Source organism: Psittacula echo, assembly GCF_963264785.1.
Source record: "Psittacula echo genome assembly, chromosome: 8".
Taxonomy (NCBI): Eukaryota; Metazoa; Chordata; class Aves; order Psittaciformes; family Psittacidae; genus Psittacula; species Psittacula echo.
In genome coordinates this window covers 10,394,846-10,412,016 of record NC_137744.1, presented here as the reverse complement: position 1 = coordinate 10,412,016, position 17,171 = coordinate 10,394,846, and the positions used below count along the sequence as shown (strand labels likewise).

At 46.5% G+C, this 17,171-nt stretch overlaps 1 protein-coding gene across 1 annotated transcript in view; it reads left to right on the top strand.

The window, feature by feature from the left end:
• The window catches only part of LOC308224757 (gamma-aminobutyric acid receptor subunit alpha-3-like), a gene marked incomplete at both ends in the record, with an annotated part of 54,158 nt that extends 37,731 nt beyond the window's left edge, over window positions 1–16,427 (top strand). The window contains 5 exons of the mRNA XM_080624942.1: window positions 394–476; window positions 4,192–4,335; window positions 5,933–6,085; window positions 8,294–8,505; window positions 16,098–16,427. Coding sequence (XP_080481068.1) covers window positions 394–476; window positions 4,192–4,335; window positions 5,933–6,085; window positions 8,294–8,505; window positions 16,098–16,427 — 922 coding nt within the window. The remainder of the gene's footprint in view (window positions 1–393; window positions 477–4,191; window positions 4,336–5,932; window positions 6,086–8,293; window positions 8,506–16,097) is intronic.
• Between the last annotated feature and the right edge of the window lie 744 nt (window positions 16,428–17,171).

Sequence of the window (17,171 nt, the reverse complement as noted above, 5' to 3'; positions counted from 1 at the left end):
GCAGGCCATGTTCCCTGGAAGCCCTTTCCCTCTGCTTTCCAGCATGGTCCATGAGACATCCCCTGGCCCCAGGCATTAATGAGCTCTTTGTGCACAGTGCATAAACAAACAGAAGACTTGGGCTTTGGCAGATACTCTGATTGCACTGAGTGGATAAAGATGAACTCAGTCAGTAGGGTTGGGTTTATACACTGGGACAGATTGCCAGATCTGTGTGTCTGCTGGTCCCTCCAAAGGTGATGGCCTTCTGCCTGGAGACCTAGAGGTGAGTGAACACACTGAGGCCTTTGTCACCTTTGATGGACTCATGTCAAAAGACACCGTGGCAGAAGGGCCGGGTGGGAGCCTCCACAGGAGTGTGTTTCTGATCATACCCTGCGTTTTGTCTTGTAGGCTAACAATTCATGCAGAGTGCCCTATGCACCTGGAGGACTTCCCAATGGATGTGCATGCTTGCCCGCTGAAATTTGGGAGCTGTAAGTACTCTGATCAATCTCTGCAAGGAGGTGGGTAGAGAGCTAAAGAACAGTCTTTTGAATGGCTGATGTTTTCCTGTATTTTGGTGGCAGTGTTATTAATTATTGCTAAAGATAATGTGACAGGAATTTGTTTCTGGTATTTCCTACATGCAAATCCTGCCATTGTCAGAAACGGGCAGCAGCAAATACGTGGCCAGTTCAGGCCCACAGGATGAGTTGGACACCTCTGGTTTTGCAGTAAGTTTATTAGGGAAGTGGGAAGAGCAGCTTCCCATTGCCTCTGCCTTGGGTGGGCAGTGCTGCCTCTCCTGTACTGCCAGCCTCAGCAGGACTGGAAAACTCATTGAAAAACTCAGAGATGCTTTCCCTTCATCACAAGGTGATCCTGGGAGGGCAGATTTGGGAAGATAGCAAAGCCAGCTACTAGGTGTCCTGTCCAGCTTCCCTGCACCACAACTGCCCATCTGGGGAGAGCCTGAAATCTCTGATTGCTCTGGCTCCATGCTCCAATGGAGCTTACAAACCCCTGGCTCCTTTTCTGTCTGTCAGGCAGGCTGGTCTCAAGTAAAAGGCTTGGAAACTCTGGGAATCTCAGTCCCAACACCCAAGGGTCCTGGTTTGCAGAAGGTTTGGAGGCTGCTGGTGAGTTGAAAGCAGTCCCAGCCTTGCAGGCTTGCAGCTGCTCCTCTGCTTGGGCTTTTCATACCCTGCCTGGGAACAAGTTCCCTTTTCTCCCCCATATGCAAGTTAAATTTCTCTTGGTTTTGTTCCTAAAGTGAGTGAGAACCAAATTCCAAGCCTTTGGTTCACAATAATGTAGGGATAAACTCCTAGTCGCATTTTGCCTGGAGTTTTCTCCAGGTCCAATGAACTGAGCACCACTCCCAGTCTGTGTTAGATGGAAGAGTCATCCATCTCTGACTAAAGAATTAGCCCCCAGCAGCAAGCTCCCTTTTGAACTCTAAGGAAACAGAGGAATCACAGCCTTTCTAAACTGATACTTCCTTCCTGTAACCATTTGGGAGTTAACTAAGGAGCAAGTCGAAAAGTTTGATTGACACCGGGAGAAATAATTTTTATCATGTGCATTTGCCCCTCTGCCTTATCACAAAATGCATCCATGGAACTGGATTACTCAGAAGTACAGTACTAAAATAAAGTTATTTCTTAGGCAGCACCTAATTAAATGTAGAACTCATGGCCACAAGACATCACTAAGGCCAGTAAAATAGAGAGCCTTAGAGAAGAATGAATTATTAATGTTAATTGACCTTGTGAGGAAGGATATAAAGTCTCATACCTCAGGTCTAAATTCTGGGATTATTACAAGACTTGCAGGAAGGCAGATTACTCCACATTTAATTGCTTATAATGTTTCTTGGTGAGGAAAAGAGATTAATGTACATATTTCTGCTACATGCCTGGGGGTTCTTCTGAGTTCTTACTGATTTGGCCTCTGAATGATGGAAGTTTTGACACAAACAGCTCAGAGAGCTGCCCCTGATTAACATTATCATGGCTCTTTCTGAAGTACCCATGCACAAAGCATCTGAGCTCACCCCTCCTGTGTTGAAGTAGGATTAAACTAGTGTTTGAACCAAAAATCCATCAGCAGCTGGAAGCTGCTCATTTGTAGGAAGCTTAGAGTGGGTCAGATTTGCAAGTAGAAGGACAATGCCAGGGCCAGACACATGCTGTTCGAAGGATAGACAAATTTGCCTCAGTGACCATCTTCCAGTGACCCCCACAAGCTGAAGGGCTCATCAGTTGCCTTCTGTCCCTGTGCCACCATGGTAACCACCCACAGTGGGAAGGCAGAGAGCTGCAAAAGAAGCGAGGACATCAGGCATTTCAGATGCAGCCCACCTGCATCATTCCTTGGACACAGTGCAGTGAAGGCGATGGCTTTACCTATCACATGCTCCCTAGAAGATGGATGTATGCAGCAAAGAACAACTGTTTCTAAACCAGTCATAGGACATCTGTACAGCAGCTGTCTGAGACCAGGCTAGCAGGAGGTGTTGCTGAGGTTACCAGCTCCACTAAATGTCAAAGAGCTGTCCTTGTTTGGATTGGACAGGATTGCATTGCAAGAAAGGGACTGAGCTGAACCAAAACAGCTTCATGGAATTAAATACGTTTCAAGTGCTCACGCCATGCCTCCATGACTCCAGACACACTGCCCCAGCTGACCAGTTATGTAGACAACTGGGTTTTCAGAGATGATGGCAATGAAACTGTGGGCAGGTTTCCTTCATAGACTGAGGGGGGTGGTGGGTGAATCCTTCTGCTAGAGCAGAAGGTGGGTGCCCATCAAGGAGGAAGAGCATTGCCAGAGCTGTACAAAGCTAAGCCTGAAGGGGGATGGAGGTCTCCAGAAGCATGCTGAGAGCTGGAAGGAGGGGTTGGAAAAGCAGAATGTTGCACATTGGATGAGAGGAGCCAGCCTGCATCACAAGTGCTTAGACAGCGGGCTGGCGTGCTGAGAAACACTGGCTGATCATCAAAGCCACTCCCTTCACTTTGCACAGCACCTGCTTAGTTTTGGTTTGCCAGAACCTTCAGCGCAGGGACAACAGTAGTTGTTTGAAAAAGATCAGAGAAATCTGGCTATCTCAGGACACAATCTTCTACAAAGCAGATGAGACATTTCTGTAGTAGACCTGACCTGTTGCTTGACCTGACCCCAGACAAAGAATTCCTTAATGTCTAATAGGAGAAGCAGGTGATAAAAATGAATTAAAACATTGGTTTAGTGAACTTTGCTCTTGCCAAAAAAAGACAGTGCAGAATGATTATGGACAGGAAGCTCAGCCATTATGTGGACAAGGAGCTCCTAGTAGAGTTTAGAGAGACTCAGTTTCTGGATACCACAGGACTGGCAAAGCCAAGAGCACGCAGGCACTGTTGGGAAAGCTATGAGGACAAGCAGGGGTTTGATCACAACAGCTTGTGAAGGTGATGGTGATGGTGTGAGTTAGAGAGGTGTTTGCGTATGGGGAGTTGGGCAGGTGGGGTAGAGAGGAGAACTCACAGGTTCCTGGAAGGATGCCCTGGCCCCAGGCCCACTGCTACCCTAAGCAGCAGCTCCAGCAGCACTTGCCTGCTGTCTCTTTTGTGATGTGTGAACAGGCTTTCTCAGTCCTGCCCTCCCTCCCTGCCTGGTGGCTTGGCCTGGAGGCAGGCAAACACAGGGTCGTGCAGGGGAAGAAGCATCTTGGTGGGAGGGCACGCCAACGTCCAAAGCTGAGGGGCTTGCAGGGGGTTTGCTTCTGAGTGAGGGTAGAGATTTGTAACTTTTTAACCTAAAATTCAACCCCATCTGTGTTTAGCTTTTCTCACCAGCTGCTGCCAGATCCCTGGCACGGCAGGGCTGTGGCTGTCCTGCTGCCCTAGCAGCCTGCTGGTCTGGACGCCTTCCTATCTTGTCTCTGCTTGGAGCCAGCCCTTGCAGGGTCAGCATGACAAGGGGACAGCGTGTCTTTCAGCAGCCATGTTCTGCCCTGTTCCAGCTCCCTTCCGAAAACCCAAGCTCCCTTTTGGTCATTTGATTTAACAGTTGCTGAACAGCCCTGGTTTCAGGCCATGCTTGGCTTTGCTCAGCCATGTGGCTCTGAGGAATGCGCAGCAGGGACTAATTTGGCTACAGGCTAATTTTGGTATATTTTAGGTCAGCAGAAGCACAAACCTCATTCTTCATTCTCCTCCATAGATGCCTACACAAAGACGGAGGTGATCTACACCTGGACACTGGGGAAGGATAAATCAGTGGAAGTAGCGAAGGGTGGATCTCGCCTGAACCAGTATGACCTGCTGGGCCATGTTGTTGGAACGGAGATGGTTCGATCCAGCACAGGTACTTGTGGGACCATAATGCGATGCATGGGCTGAGCACACCAGGACCCATGGCCTTTGAATGCCACGATTTGGCATTATTATAGAGGCAGCACCTGTGGGCAGTGAGCACCCAAGTATTTCTCAAACCACATCTGGGAGAATATGGCTGGGGGACGTCTGGAGCAGTCCCTAAGAGGCAGTAAAGGGTTTAGCTTTTAGAAAGAGCCTTATTGCCTGTACCCTCTAGAAAACTGATTTCAAGCATGTAAGAATGATGTGTTGTGTGGAAAACTTGCCCACCTTGCCCAGCTGGTTCTTGATACTGCAGGTTCATTTGTCCTGAATCCCATTCCAGCCCTTGGGAATTGCATTGCATTGCTGGCAGCGGAGGTGAATGCAACATGATATTCAGTGGGATTTTCACCGCATCTGCTCACACAAATATTATCATAGCTAATAAAAGATTATCCCAAACTAATTTTTTCTCTGATTAATGACCAATATTAACCATCTTTCTCTCCCATCTGCTGCTCCTCCCTTCCCCTCTGAATCCAGGTACTGACAGCTTCTGTTACCTCATGTGTGTCTCTCATCTTTTTTCTTTTATTTTCCTCTCTGTATGCATCAGTAGTTCTTTCATTTGAGGATATTTCCTCCCTGGTCCATGTGATTTTAATAGTGTCTGTCTGTAACAACTCATAGCATCTCCCTTGGGGAAATGTGGGGAGTCCAGGGAACTAAATGTCATAATATCTGGCTGATCTCCCTACTTAAGTTGCAGTAAAATGTACAAATGAATAACCTGAATTGACAAGAAAGCTGCTAAAGTCTCCTGTGTGTAATGATTTAGCAGAACCAAGCTCACAACAAAAAGGCACAATAATCCAGCAAAATATCCAGAGCTTTGAGTGGAGGAATAGGGCACTGAAGGAAAACAGGGATGGCTGCTTCTGTGATTTACAGCCCAGACCTTTAATAACAGAGCTTGCCCTGATTTCTGAGATGGTTACAGTTGGGAAAGGTGGAATATTTTCAGAATTGTCAGAGAAAACACAATCTTTTGCTCTGGAATTCTACTGAAGCACTGTTAGGATGTCTCTAGGCTTAAGGGATCTTACCCACAGTGTAGCTCCCTGGGCTGGAGCAGAAAAGGGATGGGAACTGGGTTGGGAGAGGCGTCTTGTGCCAGGGATAAAACAGGGAAGGCCTCTTGCCATGTTCTTTATTGGCATTGATTTGCCTTTGTCCCATAACCATTTTGTAGTGAATTAAAGAAGTCTCCAGAGAAGTGTTTTGAAAGGATAAATGCTGTGCAGTAGTCACTGAAGCTACACTGGGGTGCACACCTGGTTTTGTATGCAGGACGTGCAGAGTCAGTGCCAACAGCATGCTGCAGCATCCATACTTCCTTTGCACTGCTGTTAGGGTGGCCTGCAGTACCACAGGATACCAGGGCATGTCAACCAGGAGCAGGACACACACGCTGACATTTCATCTAAGAACTTGCAAGTTTGTTCAGGATGGATCTTTAATGGTTTAGAGATGGATTGGTGGCCAACTGGCCCCATCCTGGAAAGTACCAGTGGCTCAGCATCTCTAACTGGCTGTCTCCACAGGGGAGTATGTCGTCATGACCACACACTTCCACCTCAAGAGGAAGATCGGGTACTTTGTGATCCAGACCTACCTACCCTGCATTATGACGGTCATCCTGTCCCAGGTCTCCTTCTGGCTTAACAGGGAGTCTGTCCCTGCCCGAACAGTTTTTGGTGAGTCCAGGAGCATGGGGCACCCTCTCAGGTTGGAGAGAAAGGCACCACAAATGATGGCAAATACAGCGAGCAGCAGAGCTGGCCTTCTCCAGGCCTTGACCAGCATCAGTGAAACTGCTGCCATGTCCCAGAATAGCTCTCGGTGTCTCCCCAGTGCCCCTGCTTCCACTGAATCACTGCAAAAAATACTCTTGTCCGTGTTTCTGCTACAAGCCAAGCCATAAATATTAACAGTAATCAAGGTATTGATCATCTAATTATATGCAATTGTCTGTGTCTGCTTGTCTATATTGGCTTCTGAGTTGAGGAGAGGACAGATACATGGGGAGGCATTTAAAGCTCTACTTCTGAAATTGCTATCATGCCCCTGGTCAGAGCTCCACATAACAAGTTCCTGGTCTGAGGCAGTAGAACTGCTTGGTAAATGTATTGTTATTATTTCCTGCTGCAGATTTCAGATCTTCTCTCCAAGGCAAAGTGTCAGGCTGGCATTGCTCATACATTAATAGCTTTTACAAACATTAAATAACAGAATTGCTTCATGCTTTCCTGCCAAGACCTTTCTCTCAGGATCTACACACACATGTTCACAGACCAGGTGTGATGCTGTAGGTTCGTATTTCCTAGAAAAAACATTGCCCAGCAGATACCACTTAACAGAGAGTATATTGAACAAAAATCACCAGGCAGAGAGGGGATACATGGTACCACCTGCTCCTGGTTCTGAATAAGGCAGAAAGTGGTACAGCTTCAAAGATCATGAAGCATTTTCTTTGTAGCAAGGGTCATGATAGTACTGCCACAAACCCACAAGGCTACTGTCTTCCTTTCTGGACCCTCTCCACAAGACCTTGTTCCCCTGCTGCAGACTGGAATGTGATGCAGAGAGGGTCACAGGTGGCTCTGCACCCTCCTAAATGAACTAGAAGGGAATCATTATGGGTTTTGTGTTTAGTGGGGCTTGTGAAATGCGGGTCATGAACAAGCTCTATAATTTACAGTTGACCCCAGCTTCTCCTGTTAGCATCAGATTGCTTTCCCTTCCCTGGTGAGGCAAATCCTACAGCAATTCCCAGGGAGCTAGATGGTTAGTATGACCAAGCTGGTATGCATGATGCAGAATGCAGGAGCTGCATTGAACAGTAAGAACAGTGAAGAAGAGAGTGTACAGCCCCTTAGCACCTACTTTTTGGTGTTTTCATCCAACAGAATGGAAAAGGGGGAAGCTCAGAGAGAAATCACATGGAAAATAGGACCAGTTCAGACATACAGAGTCATTGATGAACTTTCCTCACCCTTTGAATCACTTGCAACTAAACCCCAGACTACACACCAGACCCCATGTCTGTTCATGCCCCCAGTGGGCTCTTACATCTGCATTGGTTCTGGAGTATCCTCTACTCCCAACACTGGGGGAGAGCCCTCCTCTGAGGGTATTTGATTCCCTCCTATGTTTGTCTGAGATTTGCAATTAGACAGGTTTCCTCAAGCAGCAGCTCAGATTGACAAATGGCTGAAAAATTAAAACCTACCTTTGTGAAGAATGTCTTTGCTCCCAAATTGCCTTGCTTTCCTATTAAGAGAATAATGAGAACTCCAATTGTTTATTCCTGGGTTTTTGCCTCTCGGAAAGTATTGTCAACAATGTTATTGAAACTCTTCAATTACCAGGAGTATGGCTTAAGGGAAGTGAAAATTAGTCAATATTTTTATAATGTTTTTAATGCATTTTTAATTGAAAAGCACATTATTGGGGAAAATGGATAGCAATGGTTGCTTGCTTTAATGAAAAAAGCTTTAAAAGGCATTTTGCAACAGATCATCTTTTAAAGATAAATCATTGTGACACTGATTCTGGCAGCTTGGGCTACTAATGGGGTCCTGGCTGTGTTCATCCATGCAGGTCAAGAGACACTCTTTCCACAGTGTTAAGAGAACCACATTGGATGTGTGGCCAGTTTCTGCTCCTCCATGAGGTTCCCAACCATCTAGCTGTTATTGTATTATATATTATTCTATGAATTGCATCACAGACTTGTGCTGGGTAAGGCTCTCTCAATCACAAGGAGAATATGGGCCACACAGCTTAGGCTTTAGCTCCTAAATCTACATGATGGAAATGCCAGCTGCGTGGTTTCAGAAGAAACTGGGTGGGTACAAGTGTATGGTCTCACACCATCTTTGTCTCCTGCTGTGTTTCCACAGGTGTCACCACTGTCCTCACCATGACCACACTAAGCATCAGCGCAAGAAACTCGTTACCTAAAGTGGCGTACGCGACGGCCATGGACTGGTTCATAGCCGTCTGTTATGCCTTTGTGTTTTCTGCGCTGATCGAATTTGCCACTGTCAACTACTTCACCAAGCGCAGCTGGGCTTGGGATGGCAAGAAGGTGCTGGAAGCCCAAGAGATGAAGGTCAGCCCTGTGGCCAAGGAGGGAAGGGGATGGTGAAGAAACGCTGCATGAGAGAACTGTGCCAGGGCCAGGAGTGGGTAACATGCAGCACCAAAGCTATTCCGGAGGCTGGATGCTACCTACTGGGGTCCCCAGCTCAGGTCTCAACTGGAGTGGTTCTTGAGGGAGGAGGGGCTTGGAGGACTGTTTGCTGTGCTTAGCTGGAGGAAAACATCCAGGCATGACTGCCCACTTTCCCCTTTGTCCTTCTGCATGACCATTTACTGGTGGAAACATGAATGTGTGCATGCAATGGTCCTGCACTGCTGGTGGTCTTCTCCCTTCAACCCATAAATGCCCCGCTCCATGTTGCTAGCATGCCACACAAACCCAAATATGCCACTCCTCACCAGTGGAGATGTTTCCGCTCTGCTGTGTCCCCTGTGGCTGGTACCCCTGACTGTAGGTCTCTTCCGACACAGGCAAGCACGGTGCAGTGATGGGGAGGTCCAACGCTCGTACTGTTGCCCACATCTGTTGCTTTGTAAGCTCGGGCAAAGAGGGTGGGTGGGAAGCAAGCAATCAGAAACAGCAACTGGCAGTAAATTAGTGCCTGGCATCACCCACGTTTTCCCTTCTTGCTTGGGATCAGCTTTTTTGGCAGCTTCCTTCCTGACAGCCACTGCTACCCCTGCTCGTGCACCCTCCTTCCTAACTGATTTAGTCTCGGCTGCACAGAGAAATCACTTACTGTAGCATGCTGTTCCTTGTTTATATTTATTGAATCAATTTGAAAATCAGCTTTGCCCTTGTTCCTGGTTCTGGAGCCTTTACATTTTTCTCCTTTGCATTTTAATGTGTTGTTTAAAATTGTGGTGGGGCTGTATGCAAATACCTGGCAGAATTGCAGTAACTTCTGAGAAGACAACAACCAACCGGTCATCTCTCTGGTATGAAGGTCAAAGCAGGAGAACAGAGGCCTTCTGGAGAACCACAGCCATCACAGGGTGCTGAATGTCTCTCTTGTGTTTCTTGGACTCTCTCTATCCATTTGCTTTTGCAGCCATTGTCTGAGAAACAGATTCATGGCAAAAGGCTCCAGAGGAGGCCAGTTGATGGCCTTCCACTTCCATTGGGAACAATAAGGCTAATCTGGCCTCTAAAGATAAGAAAAGCCTTTTCCAGGTCACTGGCATGAGTGAAGGATCAGAACAGGTCTTCAAAGCAACCACGTTACTTTCAGGGATGGGCAAATCAGCAAAAAGTCAGGATTCACACAGCTTTGGGCAATTATATGAACTGGGCACAGCTGGAAAAGCAGCAAAGGCTCAAAAGCTTCAGTTTGTCACAGAAGCAGTGCGCTCCTTGATTTATTCAATGACCCAGCACTGCAAGGCTAATAGTGCTGAAGCAATAGGATAAGAGCATGCAGAATGCTTGCTCACATGGTAATCAAACAAGAAAACAAAGCAGGACCAGAAATGTTTCAGAGGGGGTGTTTCCTGTGAGTTTGCTGCAATTGGTGTCAGGCTGGAGAATCAGGAAGGACCCCGAATTCATGGATGCTTTTTCAAGCTAACCCTGATCTTTACCTTAGAAGGCTAACCCACTCCCAGTCTCTGCAGCTCAGAGAGCTCCTTGAAGAGTGGTGGGATTTCAGGGAGCTTGGGAATATGATGTGTCACCATATTTGCTTTTCATCTTTATTCAATTGAACATTTCCAAGCAATGAAATTGCTATGCAATGAAGATGCCTCATTGGCTCAGTTTCAGCCTTTAATTGGCTCTTGAAGCGATTGACAAGCCAGGTGGTTGAAACCACAAAAGAAAGAGGAGGCAAAAGAGTAACTATTGGCATTTTAAAGTGTTTGTACCAGGAGTAAAACTGTCAGTGACAAGCCCAGGCTGAGCCCTCATCTCTGGAAAGCCTTCGTCACAGCCAAAAAGCATGTTCTTCATTGATGTAATGGCAAGGATCCTCACTCCAGGTTTGATTGTTTCCTTACATGAACATGGAAAAAAAACAAATCAATAAGCATCAGCCCTTCCCTCACCTCAAATGTAGGCACCAGCAATGCTTCCCATCCCTTTGGAGAGAAATCACTACCTTGCAAAAGCTGCTGGTTTCTACAGGTACCCCCAGTGTGTTCACTCTCTCAGGTTGGTTCCATTCTTTCCTTCTCCCCTTCAGCCAACCCATTGATTTAGGTGGAACAGACCGTTTTTTCAGGTAGAATCTAACATGATGGGCTGATCTTGATGAATCACCGATCTCTGCATCAGAAATGATCATGATGATGCTCTGGCTATAGCTACAGCTGAATTCTGGTTCTGGGAGCTACTGAAAGGCAGGCAGATGTCACCATAGATGTCACAAAAAACTCTCACTAGTGCACACTCTGATAAGATTTTACTGATGTTTCTTGGACCCAAAGATTTTCCAAGCCTTTCCTGCCTGCCATCAGTAATTGCTAATTGTGGATGAAGGATTTCTTCTCTTTTTGTACAGCAGAGTGCTGCAACCAACCTGGAGGTGCAGATCAAACTGGGGGAGAAGTTTCTGGATCCAGTGTGGAAAACCTGTTAGTAAACAGGGTATTTTTAAATCATCATCAGGAGGAAGGTGGGAGATGGCAGTAGCTGGGGGAGAGTGAGAGGCCAAAGGCTTTGAAAGGTGAGTGTTTCAGTAGCCAGCAAAGCTCCCTATCTCTAATGTCCTCAAAATATCCTGTTAAAAAGGTCCACATCAGGACAGAAGGGCTGTGTCTGAACAGAGTGAGATCCATCCCACCCATCCCAACCGTAGGGAGCCAACAAGGTCACTCTCCGAGTGGCTGTGAGAGTGAGAAACCAGAAAGCCAACTATTAACATCGTGACTTCGACACTGGGAAACTCATGAAGTCTGCCAGGATGACTTTTGCCAGGGAATTCCCTGCAAAGAAAAGTTTCTGTTCCTCAGGATGGAAGATGCTTTGGATCTTTGGAAGATGCTTACTTAAATCTGCCTGCAACGCCATGTCTATGCATAAATCTGCTTTAGCTCTGTATCTGTGGTTGTATGACATTGCCCTAAATCCTAGGTGGCAAGAAGCAACAAAAGCAATCAAGTAGCTGCAGTCAGACACATGAAAACGGTAGATGGAGAAATAGTCCTGGATCTTTATCCTTTTCATCCTTAAGACAATAATCCTGTAGTGCGTAGCAAGAAGGTTAGGTCCAGGCTATTCATGTACTTTTCATATGTCTTTTCGCTAACAGAAAGTCACTACAAAGCATCCTCCAAATGCTTCTGTAGATATTATCATTGTGACCTTCTTTCTTGTATTTTGAAAGTGACAGACACGTTCACCACTTGCACTAGGTGCCTTTTCCACTGATTAAAGCCTAATTTTTCGTCCAACCCACCCTTCAGCAGTTACAAAGTTTGCCCTCGATCCAGGGGATAATTCTTCTTCCTTCTTTGTTTCTTTCCTGTTGTGGCATCTTTGATTCAATCCCCTTTGACAACAGAGAGGAACTAGAACCAACCTTGACAGGCCACCATTTTCAACCAGTTTGAAGTCTTACAGACTCATATGGTGGTCCAGGCTCATCTTTTTTTCTGCCTCACTATAGTAAATATGCTTTGGGTGGCACTTTCCCTTGCTGACCATGCTCTGCAGCCCATGTATTCTTTCTCCTACTGCAACTGCAATCACCTGTAGCCCTCCATAGCACTGTAAGTGATTTATGTTCTCAGCACCTTCACTAGAGTCCATGTATCATTCTTCAACAACGTTTCACCTTCTTTCTCTCAACACTATCTGTCTGGTGTGTTGGGCTGATTACTGACTCCATCCAACTTCTGAGTCTTTGTATGGTGATCCAGGGAGCATAAGATCACTGGGCTCAGTCCCACATAATCTGATAACAATGGAGAGATGGGAGGGATGAGTGATGCCAAAGGTTACACCAGCAGCTGACAGCAACCTGGCATTGATCGAGCCTGTTTGTTAATGCAAGATTGTATTGTTTAGAGCCTTTGGCTCTGCTCAGGGTACAGGCATCACAGTATAAAACACTTTGCTGCTGTTCTCTGATAGGATCAAGTCTCTGGCACACTGCAGAGGGGAACTTTGGCTGGCATGAGGAAGGAGTGACATGTTTGCTGGAACAGCAACTGCAGTTGCTGGGCTTTGAATTGCAGGATTCAAGTATGTCAGAAACTAGAGCTGTTTGGAGGTCATTAAAGTGACTTTTCTCTAGAATGGTAAGTGGTAGATACCTTGCATTTCTCAAGTACTGCGCATATTAGTGATGGTGACCTTCAATGGCCTGTCAGAGGAATAGTGCTTCCATCCCAATTTCTTGTCAAGGAGCAGTGCAGAGAACTTAATCTCCAGCAGATCACAGGCAAAACCTGTAGTTCCCCTAACTTAGAGGTTCAGCTATTAGCTCCTCGATAGAGAGGCTTGAAGACAACAATATTTAACAAAAATGTTATTCATTTCCAGTATGTGTGTTGTGGGAGAACTTGTCAGACCGCAATCTCCAGGGAACATACTGATCTCTAGACCAGCTTTCCCCTCAGGAGAGCAGCGCAGGGACAGCTTTGTGCAGCAATTCCACTGCCCTGTGCTTGAGCTGGACTATAAACACAGGCATTGCTTTGCAACATCGATGTTTTACATTGGACGAGTCTTCAAAGCAAATGTGGGGTTTCCTTCTGTTCCTCCACTCTTCCCTTCTGTTTCAATAAGACGTGGCGCTCCTCACAGATGAAGGTGCAGGGGGAAGGCTGGGGGCTACTTCACAGCTGACAGCAATAAGCACATTTTGCTCTGTTTGATTGTCAAAATCTTGCCTGAAACACTTATTTGTAAAGCACAGCCCAGTAAACTTCAGGCTGAACCCATTTCTCCTGACATCTCAGGGGCAGAGCAGATCCGGAGCACACACATGTGCCTTGGTGTAGGAGTGAGTGCTCTGGTTGTTTCTCAATGTCTTTCCAGGCTCCCAGCTCTGATCAGGGCAGAAGACTTCACAGGCAGGTGGAGAAAAGGCCCTGGCTGCAGGCTCCCAAGCCTCTGCACTACCTGAACAGCCTGATCTGAGGTCCAGAGAAGCCCAGGTTGATGCTTGAGGGCTCTGGATCACACTAATAGGAGCAGCGGCTTGCTATCACCACCCACAGCATTCATATTCATCTGAATTTACTCTGTTTCAGCCTGCTGTTTCCTAATGCCTTTGATCAGGCAAGACAGATCCACTTTCCACGCTCTGGGGCAGAAAAGCTAGCCAGGTTGAAAATGTCATGTCACTTGTAGTAATCGTATTCCTGTAACAAGTAACGTGGCTGATTAATACTAAAATAATCACAGAGCACTTCAGATTGCATTCTAGAACAACAGTCTTTTTCATTTCATTACTGATTATCAATTGCTTTATTACCTCCCATAGCTGTGTTAATAAGTAATCATACTTAAGCATATTTAAATATTTTATAAGGTGAAACCTCTTTAGCCCTTTATTTGCTTCTTGTCAGCTCTTTAGCAGGAAAAGTTCACCTGCTGTGCAGGGGGTACAAGTTAACGTGTCTCTAATGACTGCAGAAATCAGTCAGTTAATCATCAAAGATCATGGCACCCTCTCCCATAAAAGACCATGAATATGATCTGACCAGTGGCTTAGTCTGGTCTGCAGTCTGAAGATATTTAGACCTCCTTCTAACAGCAAGTTAATTTCTGTAATTGCTGGCATTATTACAAGGCTGCAGGCCTGGTTATGATATTATTGGAGAGGGGTTTAAAGATTGCACAGAAGTCTGGTTTTAGTGTCCCTCTGAAAATCACTGTAGGAAATTCATTTCCTAAGGTAACTAGAAATATCCATGGTGATTGTGGGCACATTAAAAATGGAAGTACCGAATGAAAGCTAAAGCCCTTGGAGTATCTCTGCAGAGCAGGCTGGGCAGATCTGTCCTTTCCAGCTCCCAGTGCTACCCAGTGATGCTGCCTGCTGCTTAACCCAGGCTTGGGTAGGGAGATGGACAGGTCCTGCTGGCTGCACACTCTTCCATTCTCCTGATGATCACTTTGCGTATGGTTCTCTCATGCAAGACCATGCCACGTACCCCTGGGAAGTGCCTGCATGAGTCTTACCTTGTGTCTCAGTTGCTTTTGAATAAAAAATGAGATCCAAAGTCACACCTTGTTCTGAGCTTAGATATTTGATTCCCACCATGAGTCATTACTGTGTCTCATAATGGCTCTTGGTGTAATTACAGTGGACACCTGTATGGAGTACCTGAGTGCTAGGATGAGTAGGGTGCCTGGTGGCTGCTTATTAACGGATTTCATTCAATGAGCTTCTCCCGATAGACCTGGATTGCTTTATATGATATGACATGAAATCACCTATCGTGATTGCTTAGCTTCATCTTCCTGACTACTTATCTTCGTTAACATCTGAACTGTTTTCAGCGTCTTCCATCATCCCTCAGTACATCATGTCTGATATGTGACATTTGCTATGCAAGCTCTCCTCCCTTCAGCATGGACAGCATGGCTGTCCCTGGAGCCTTGTGGGAGATGTGCACTTATCTCCTTTGATTTACAGCAACCCCTAGATACAAAGACAAGATGAAAGGCTTCCCTCTGCCATATAGTACCATGTTGAGCAATCCTGAAATCCAGGGCTAGTGCAAATGCTTTCTGTCTGTTCTGTATCTTACTTGGGTAGGTCATGAGGTGCTCTAAAGTGTCCAGAGGCATTTTGGACATCATGATATTGAATTGTGAAGTATTCCTGTGAGGTATTCAGGGCACTGATGCAGTGTATTTTATGGCCTTGTAATATGGTGCAAAATATTGCAATGCTGTCACCCAAATTCTTAAAGCCACTGGATTTCTGCAACAAACTCCCCAAGAACTATAATCTTCTGTGATGTTGCCTCCTCTCACCTGGCCCAGGAAGCAGGCCAGCAAAGCAGAAAATCAAGCTCTTCCATCAGGATGGCCAGACAGGGTGCTGTTCTTTGCTAACACTTCATTCCTGCATTGTCTCTCCATGGCTGAACCTTACATACAGCAGAAAACATTGCCCAACTGAGAGAGAAAACAGCGAGTCTGTATAGTTCGAGCCTACATTCGCTTGTACTGATCTGGCAATACACAAAATGGACCTGGTAGCACTCTGCCAGTCAAGGAGAGACCTGTCTGGGGCAGATACTACTCAAATGCAGCTGCACACACCTTTTTATACCACTGCAAGGCTGCAAGGAGGCAACCAACTCAGTTATGTGGCTTCAGTTATTTGGCTTGCAGCAGGACACAGCTGCCAGGCCAGGACCTCTTTGATGTATGCTGGGCTTACATGGAGTAGCAGGTCCACCGTAGTCCAGCACATCTGTATGCTGCAGCAGCCCTCAAGTGGCCAGACATCATGGGTTCTGGCCATCTTCTCACCACATCTTCTCTCCCCTCCACAATGCCGCCTTCTTGATCTCTTGCTCCTCGCACCCTTTTCCATCTCCTCATCTGGACAAGCAGGTAAATTCAGAGGACAAAATGTTCTCCATGCAGTTCTACAGTCGCTTCATCTCTATTTTGCTTTTTTCTTCCACCTCCCCTAGAAAAAAGAACCAGTGGCGCTAGCGAAGAAAACCAACAACACCTACAACATTGTTGGCACCACATATGCCCTCAACATTGCCAAGGACCCTGGCCTGCCCACCATCTCCAAGAGTGCTGGTGCCACTGCTACTGCCACCAACATACCCCCCAAGATGCCCCGCACAGAGGAGAAGCTCCCAGAGAGTAAGAAGACATACAACAGCGTCAGCAAGGTAGACAAGATGTCCCGCATCGTCTTTCCAGTCCTGTTTGCCATCTTCAACTTAGTCTACTGGGCCACGTACGTAAACCGGGAGTCAGCTATCAAGGGAATGATCCCCAAACAATAAAACCGGTCACATAAACCTTCCATCAGTGAGCACCATCCAAGCAGGAATTTTCCAGGGCTTTCTTCTTTCCTGTTTTGCTAATTATTATTGTTTATTTGATATTATTATTATTCCTATTAGATTGTTCTTTTATAATGTAAACAAAACTGTGATTTCAATTTCACCCCCTCTTATGCTTTAATTTCCTTTTACTTTGTCTCTAATGATGAAAGGAAAAAAAAAAGAATCATAACAAGTTGTGCCTCTAACATCGTGAGTCTGATGTTCCCCATCTGCCCGAGTCACCTTGTGCTTCCCTCTCCCTGACTCCATCTCCTGCCATTCCCACAGTCTGCATGCCACTACTGTTCCACACTCTGCTCTGCTGGGGGCTGCTGCCATGGTCCACTCCCTTCTTTCTCTTCTGTGATGGACTGCCCTAGTGTGATGGATGCTCATGGTGGCCTGGGCTCAGGGATGTGGAGGCCTCCAGCATCAGTCACATCTTCAGTGCCTGGTGCTTTGTGCTCAGTGGTATTCCCTGGGCTGTGGATGAAGGTGAGCAGTGCAGCAGGGGCCAGCTTGTAGCCCAGTGCTGGTGGTGAACCCACCACTGCTGTGGTCTGTGGAACCATTGCAGGGGTGGAACAGGGTGGCCGCATCTTGTAGGTATCTACAGGGTTTCTTCCTCTGTGTTCACCCAACCCAGCTGCTGGTTTCCTCCATGTCTCTCCCTAGACAAAAGCAGATAAGAAAGGTCTTGTC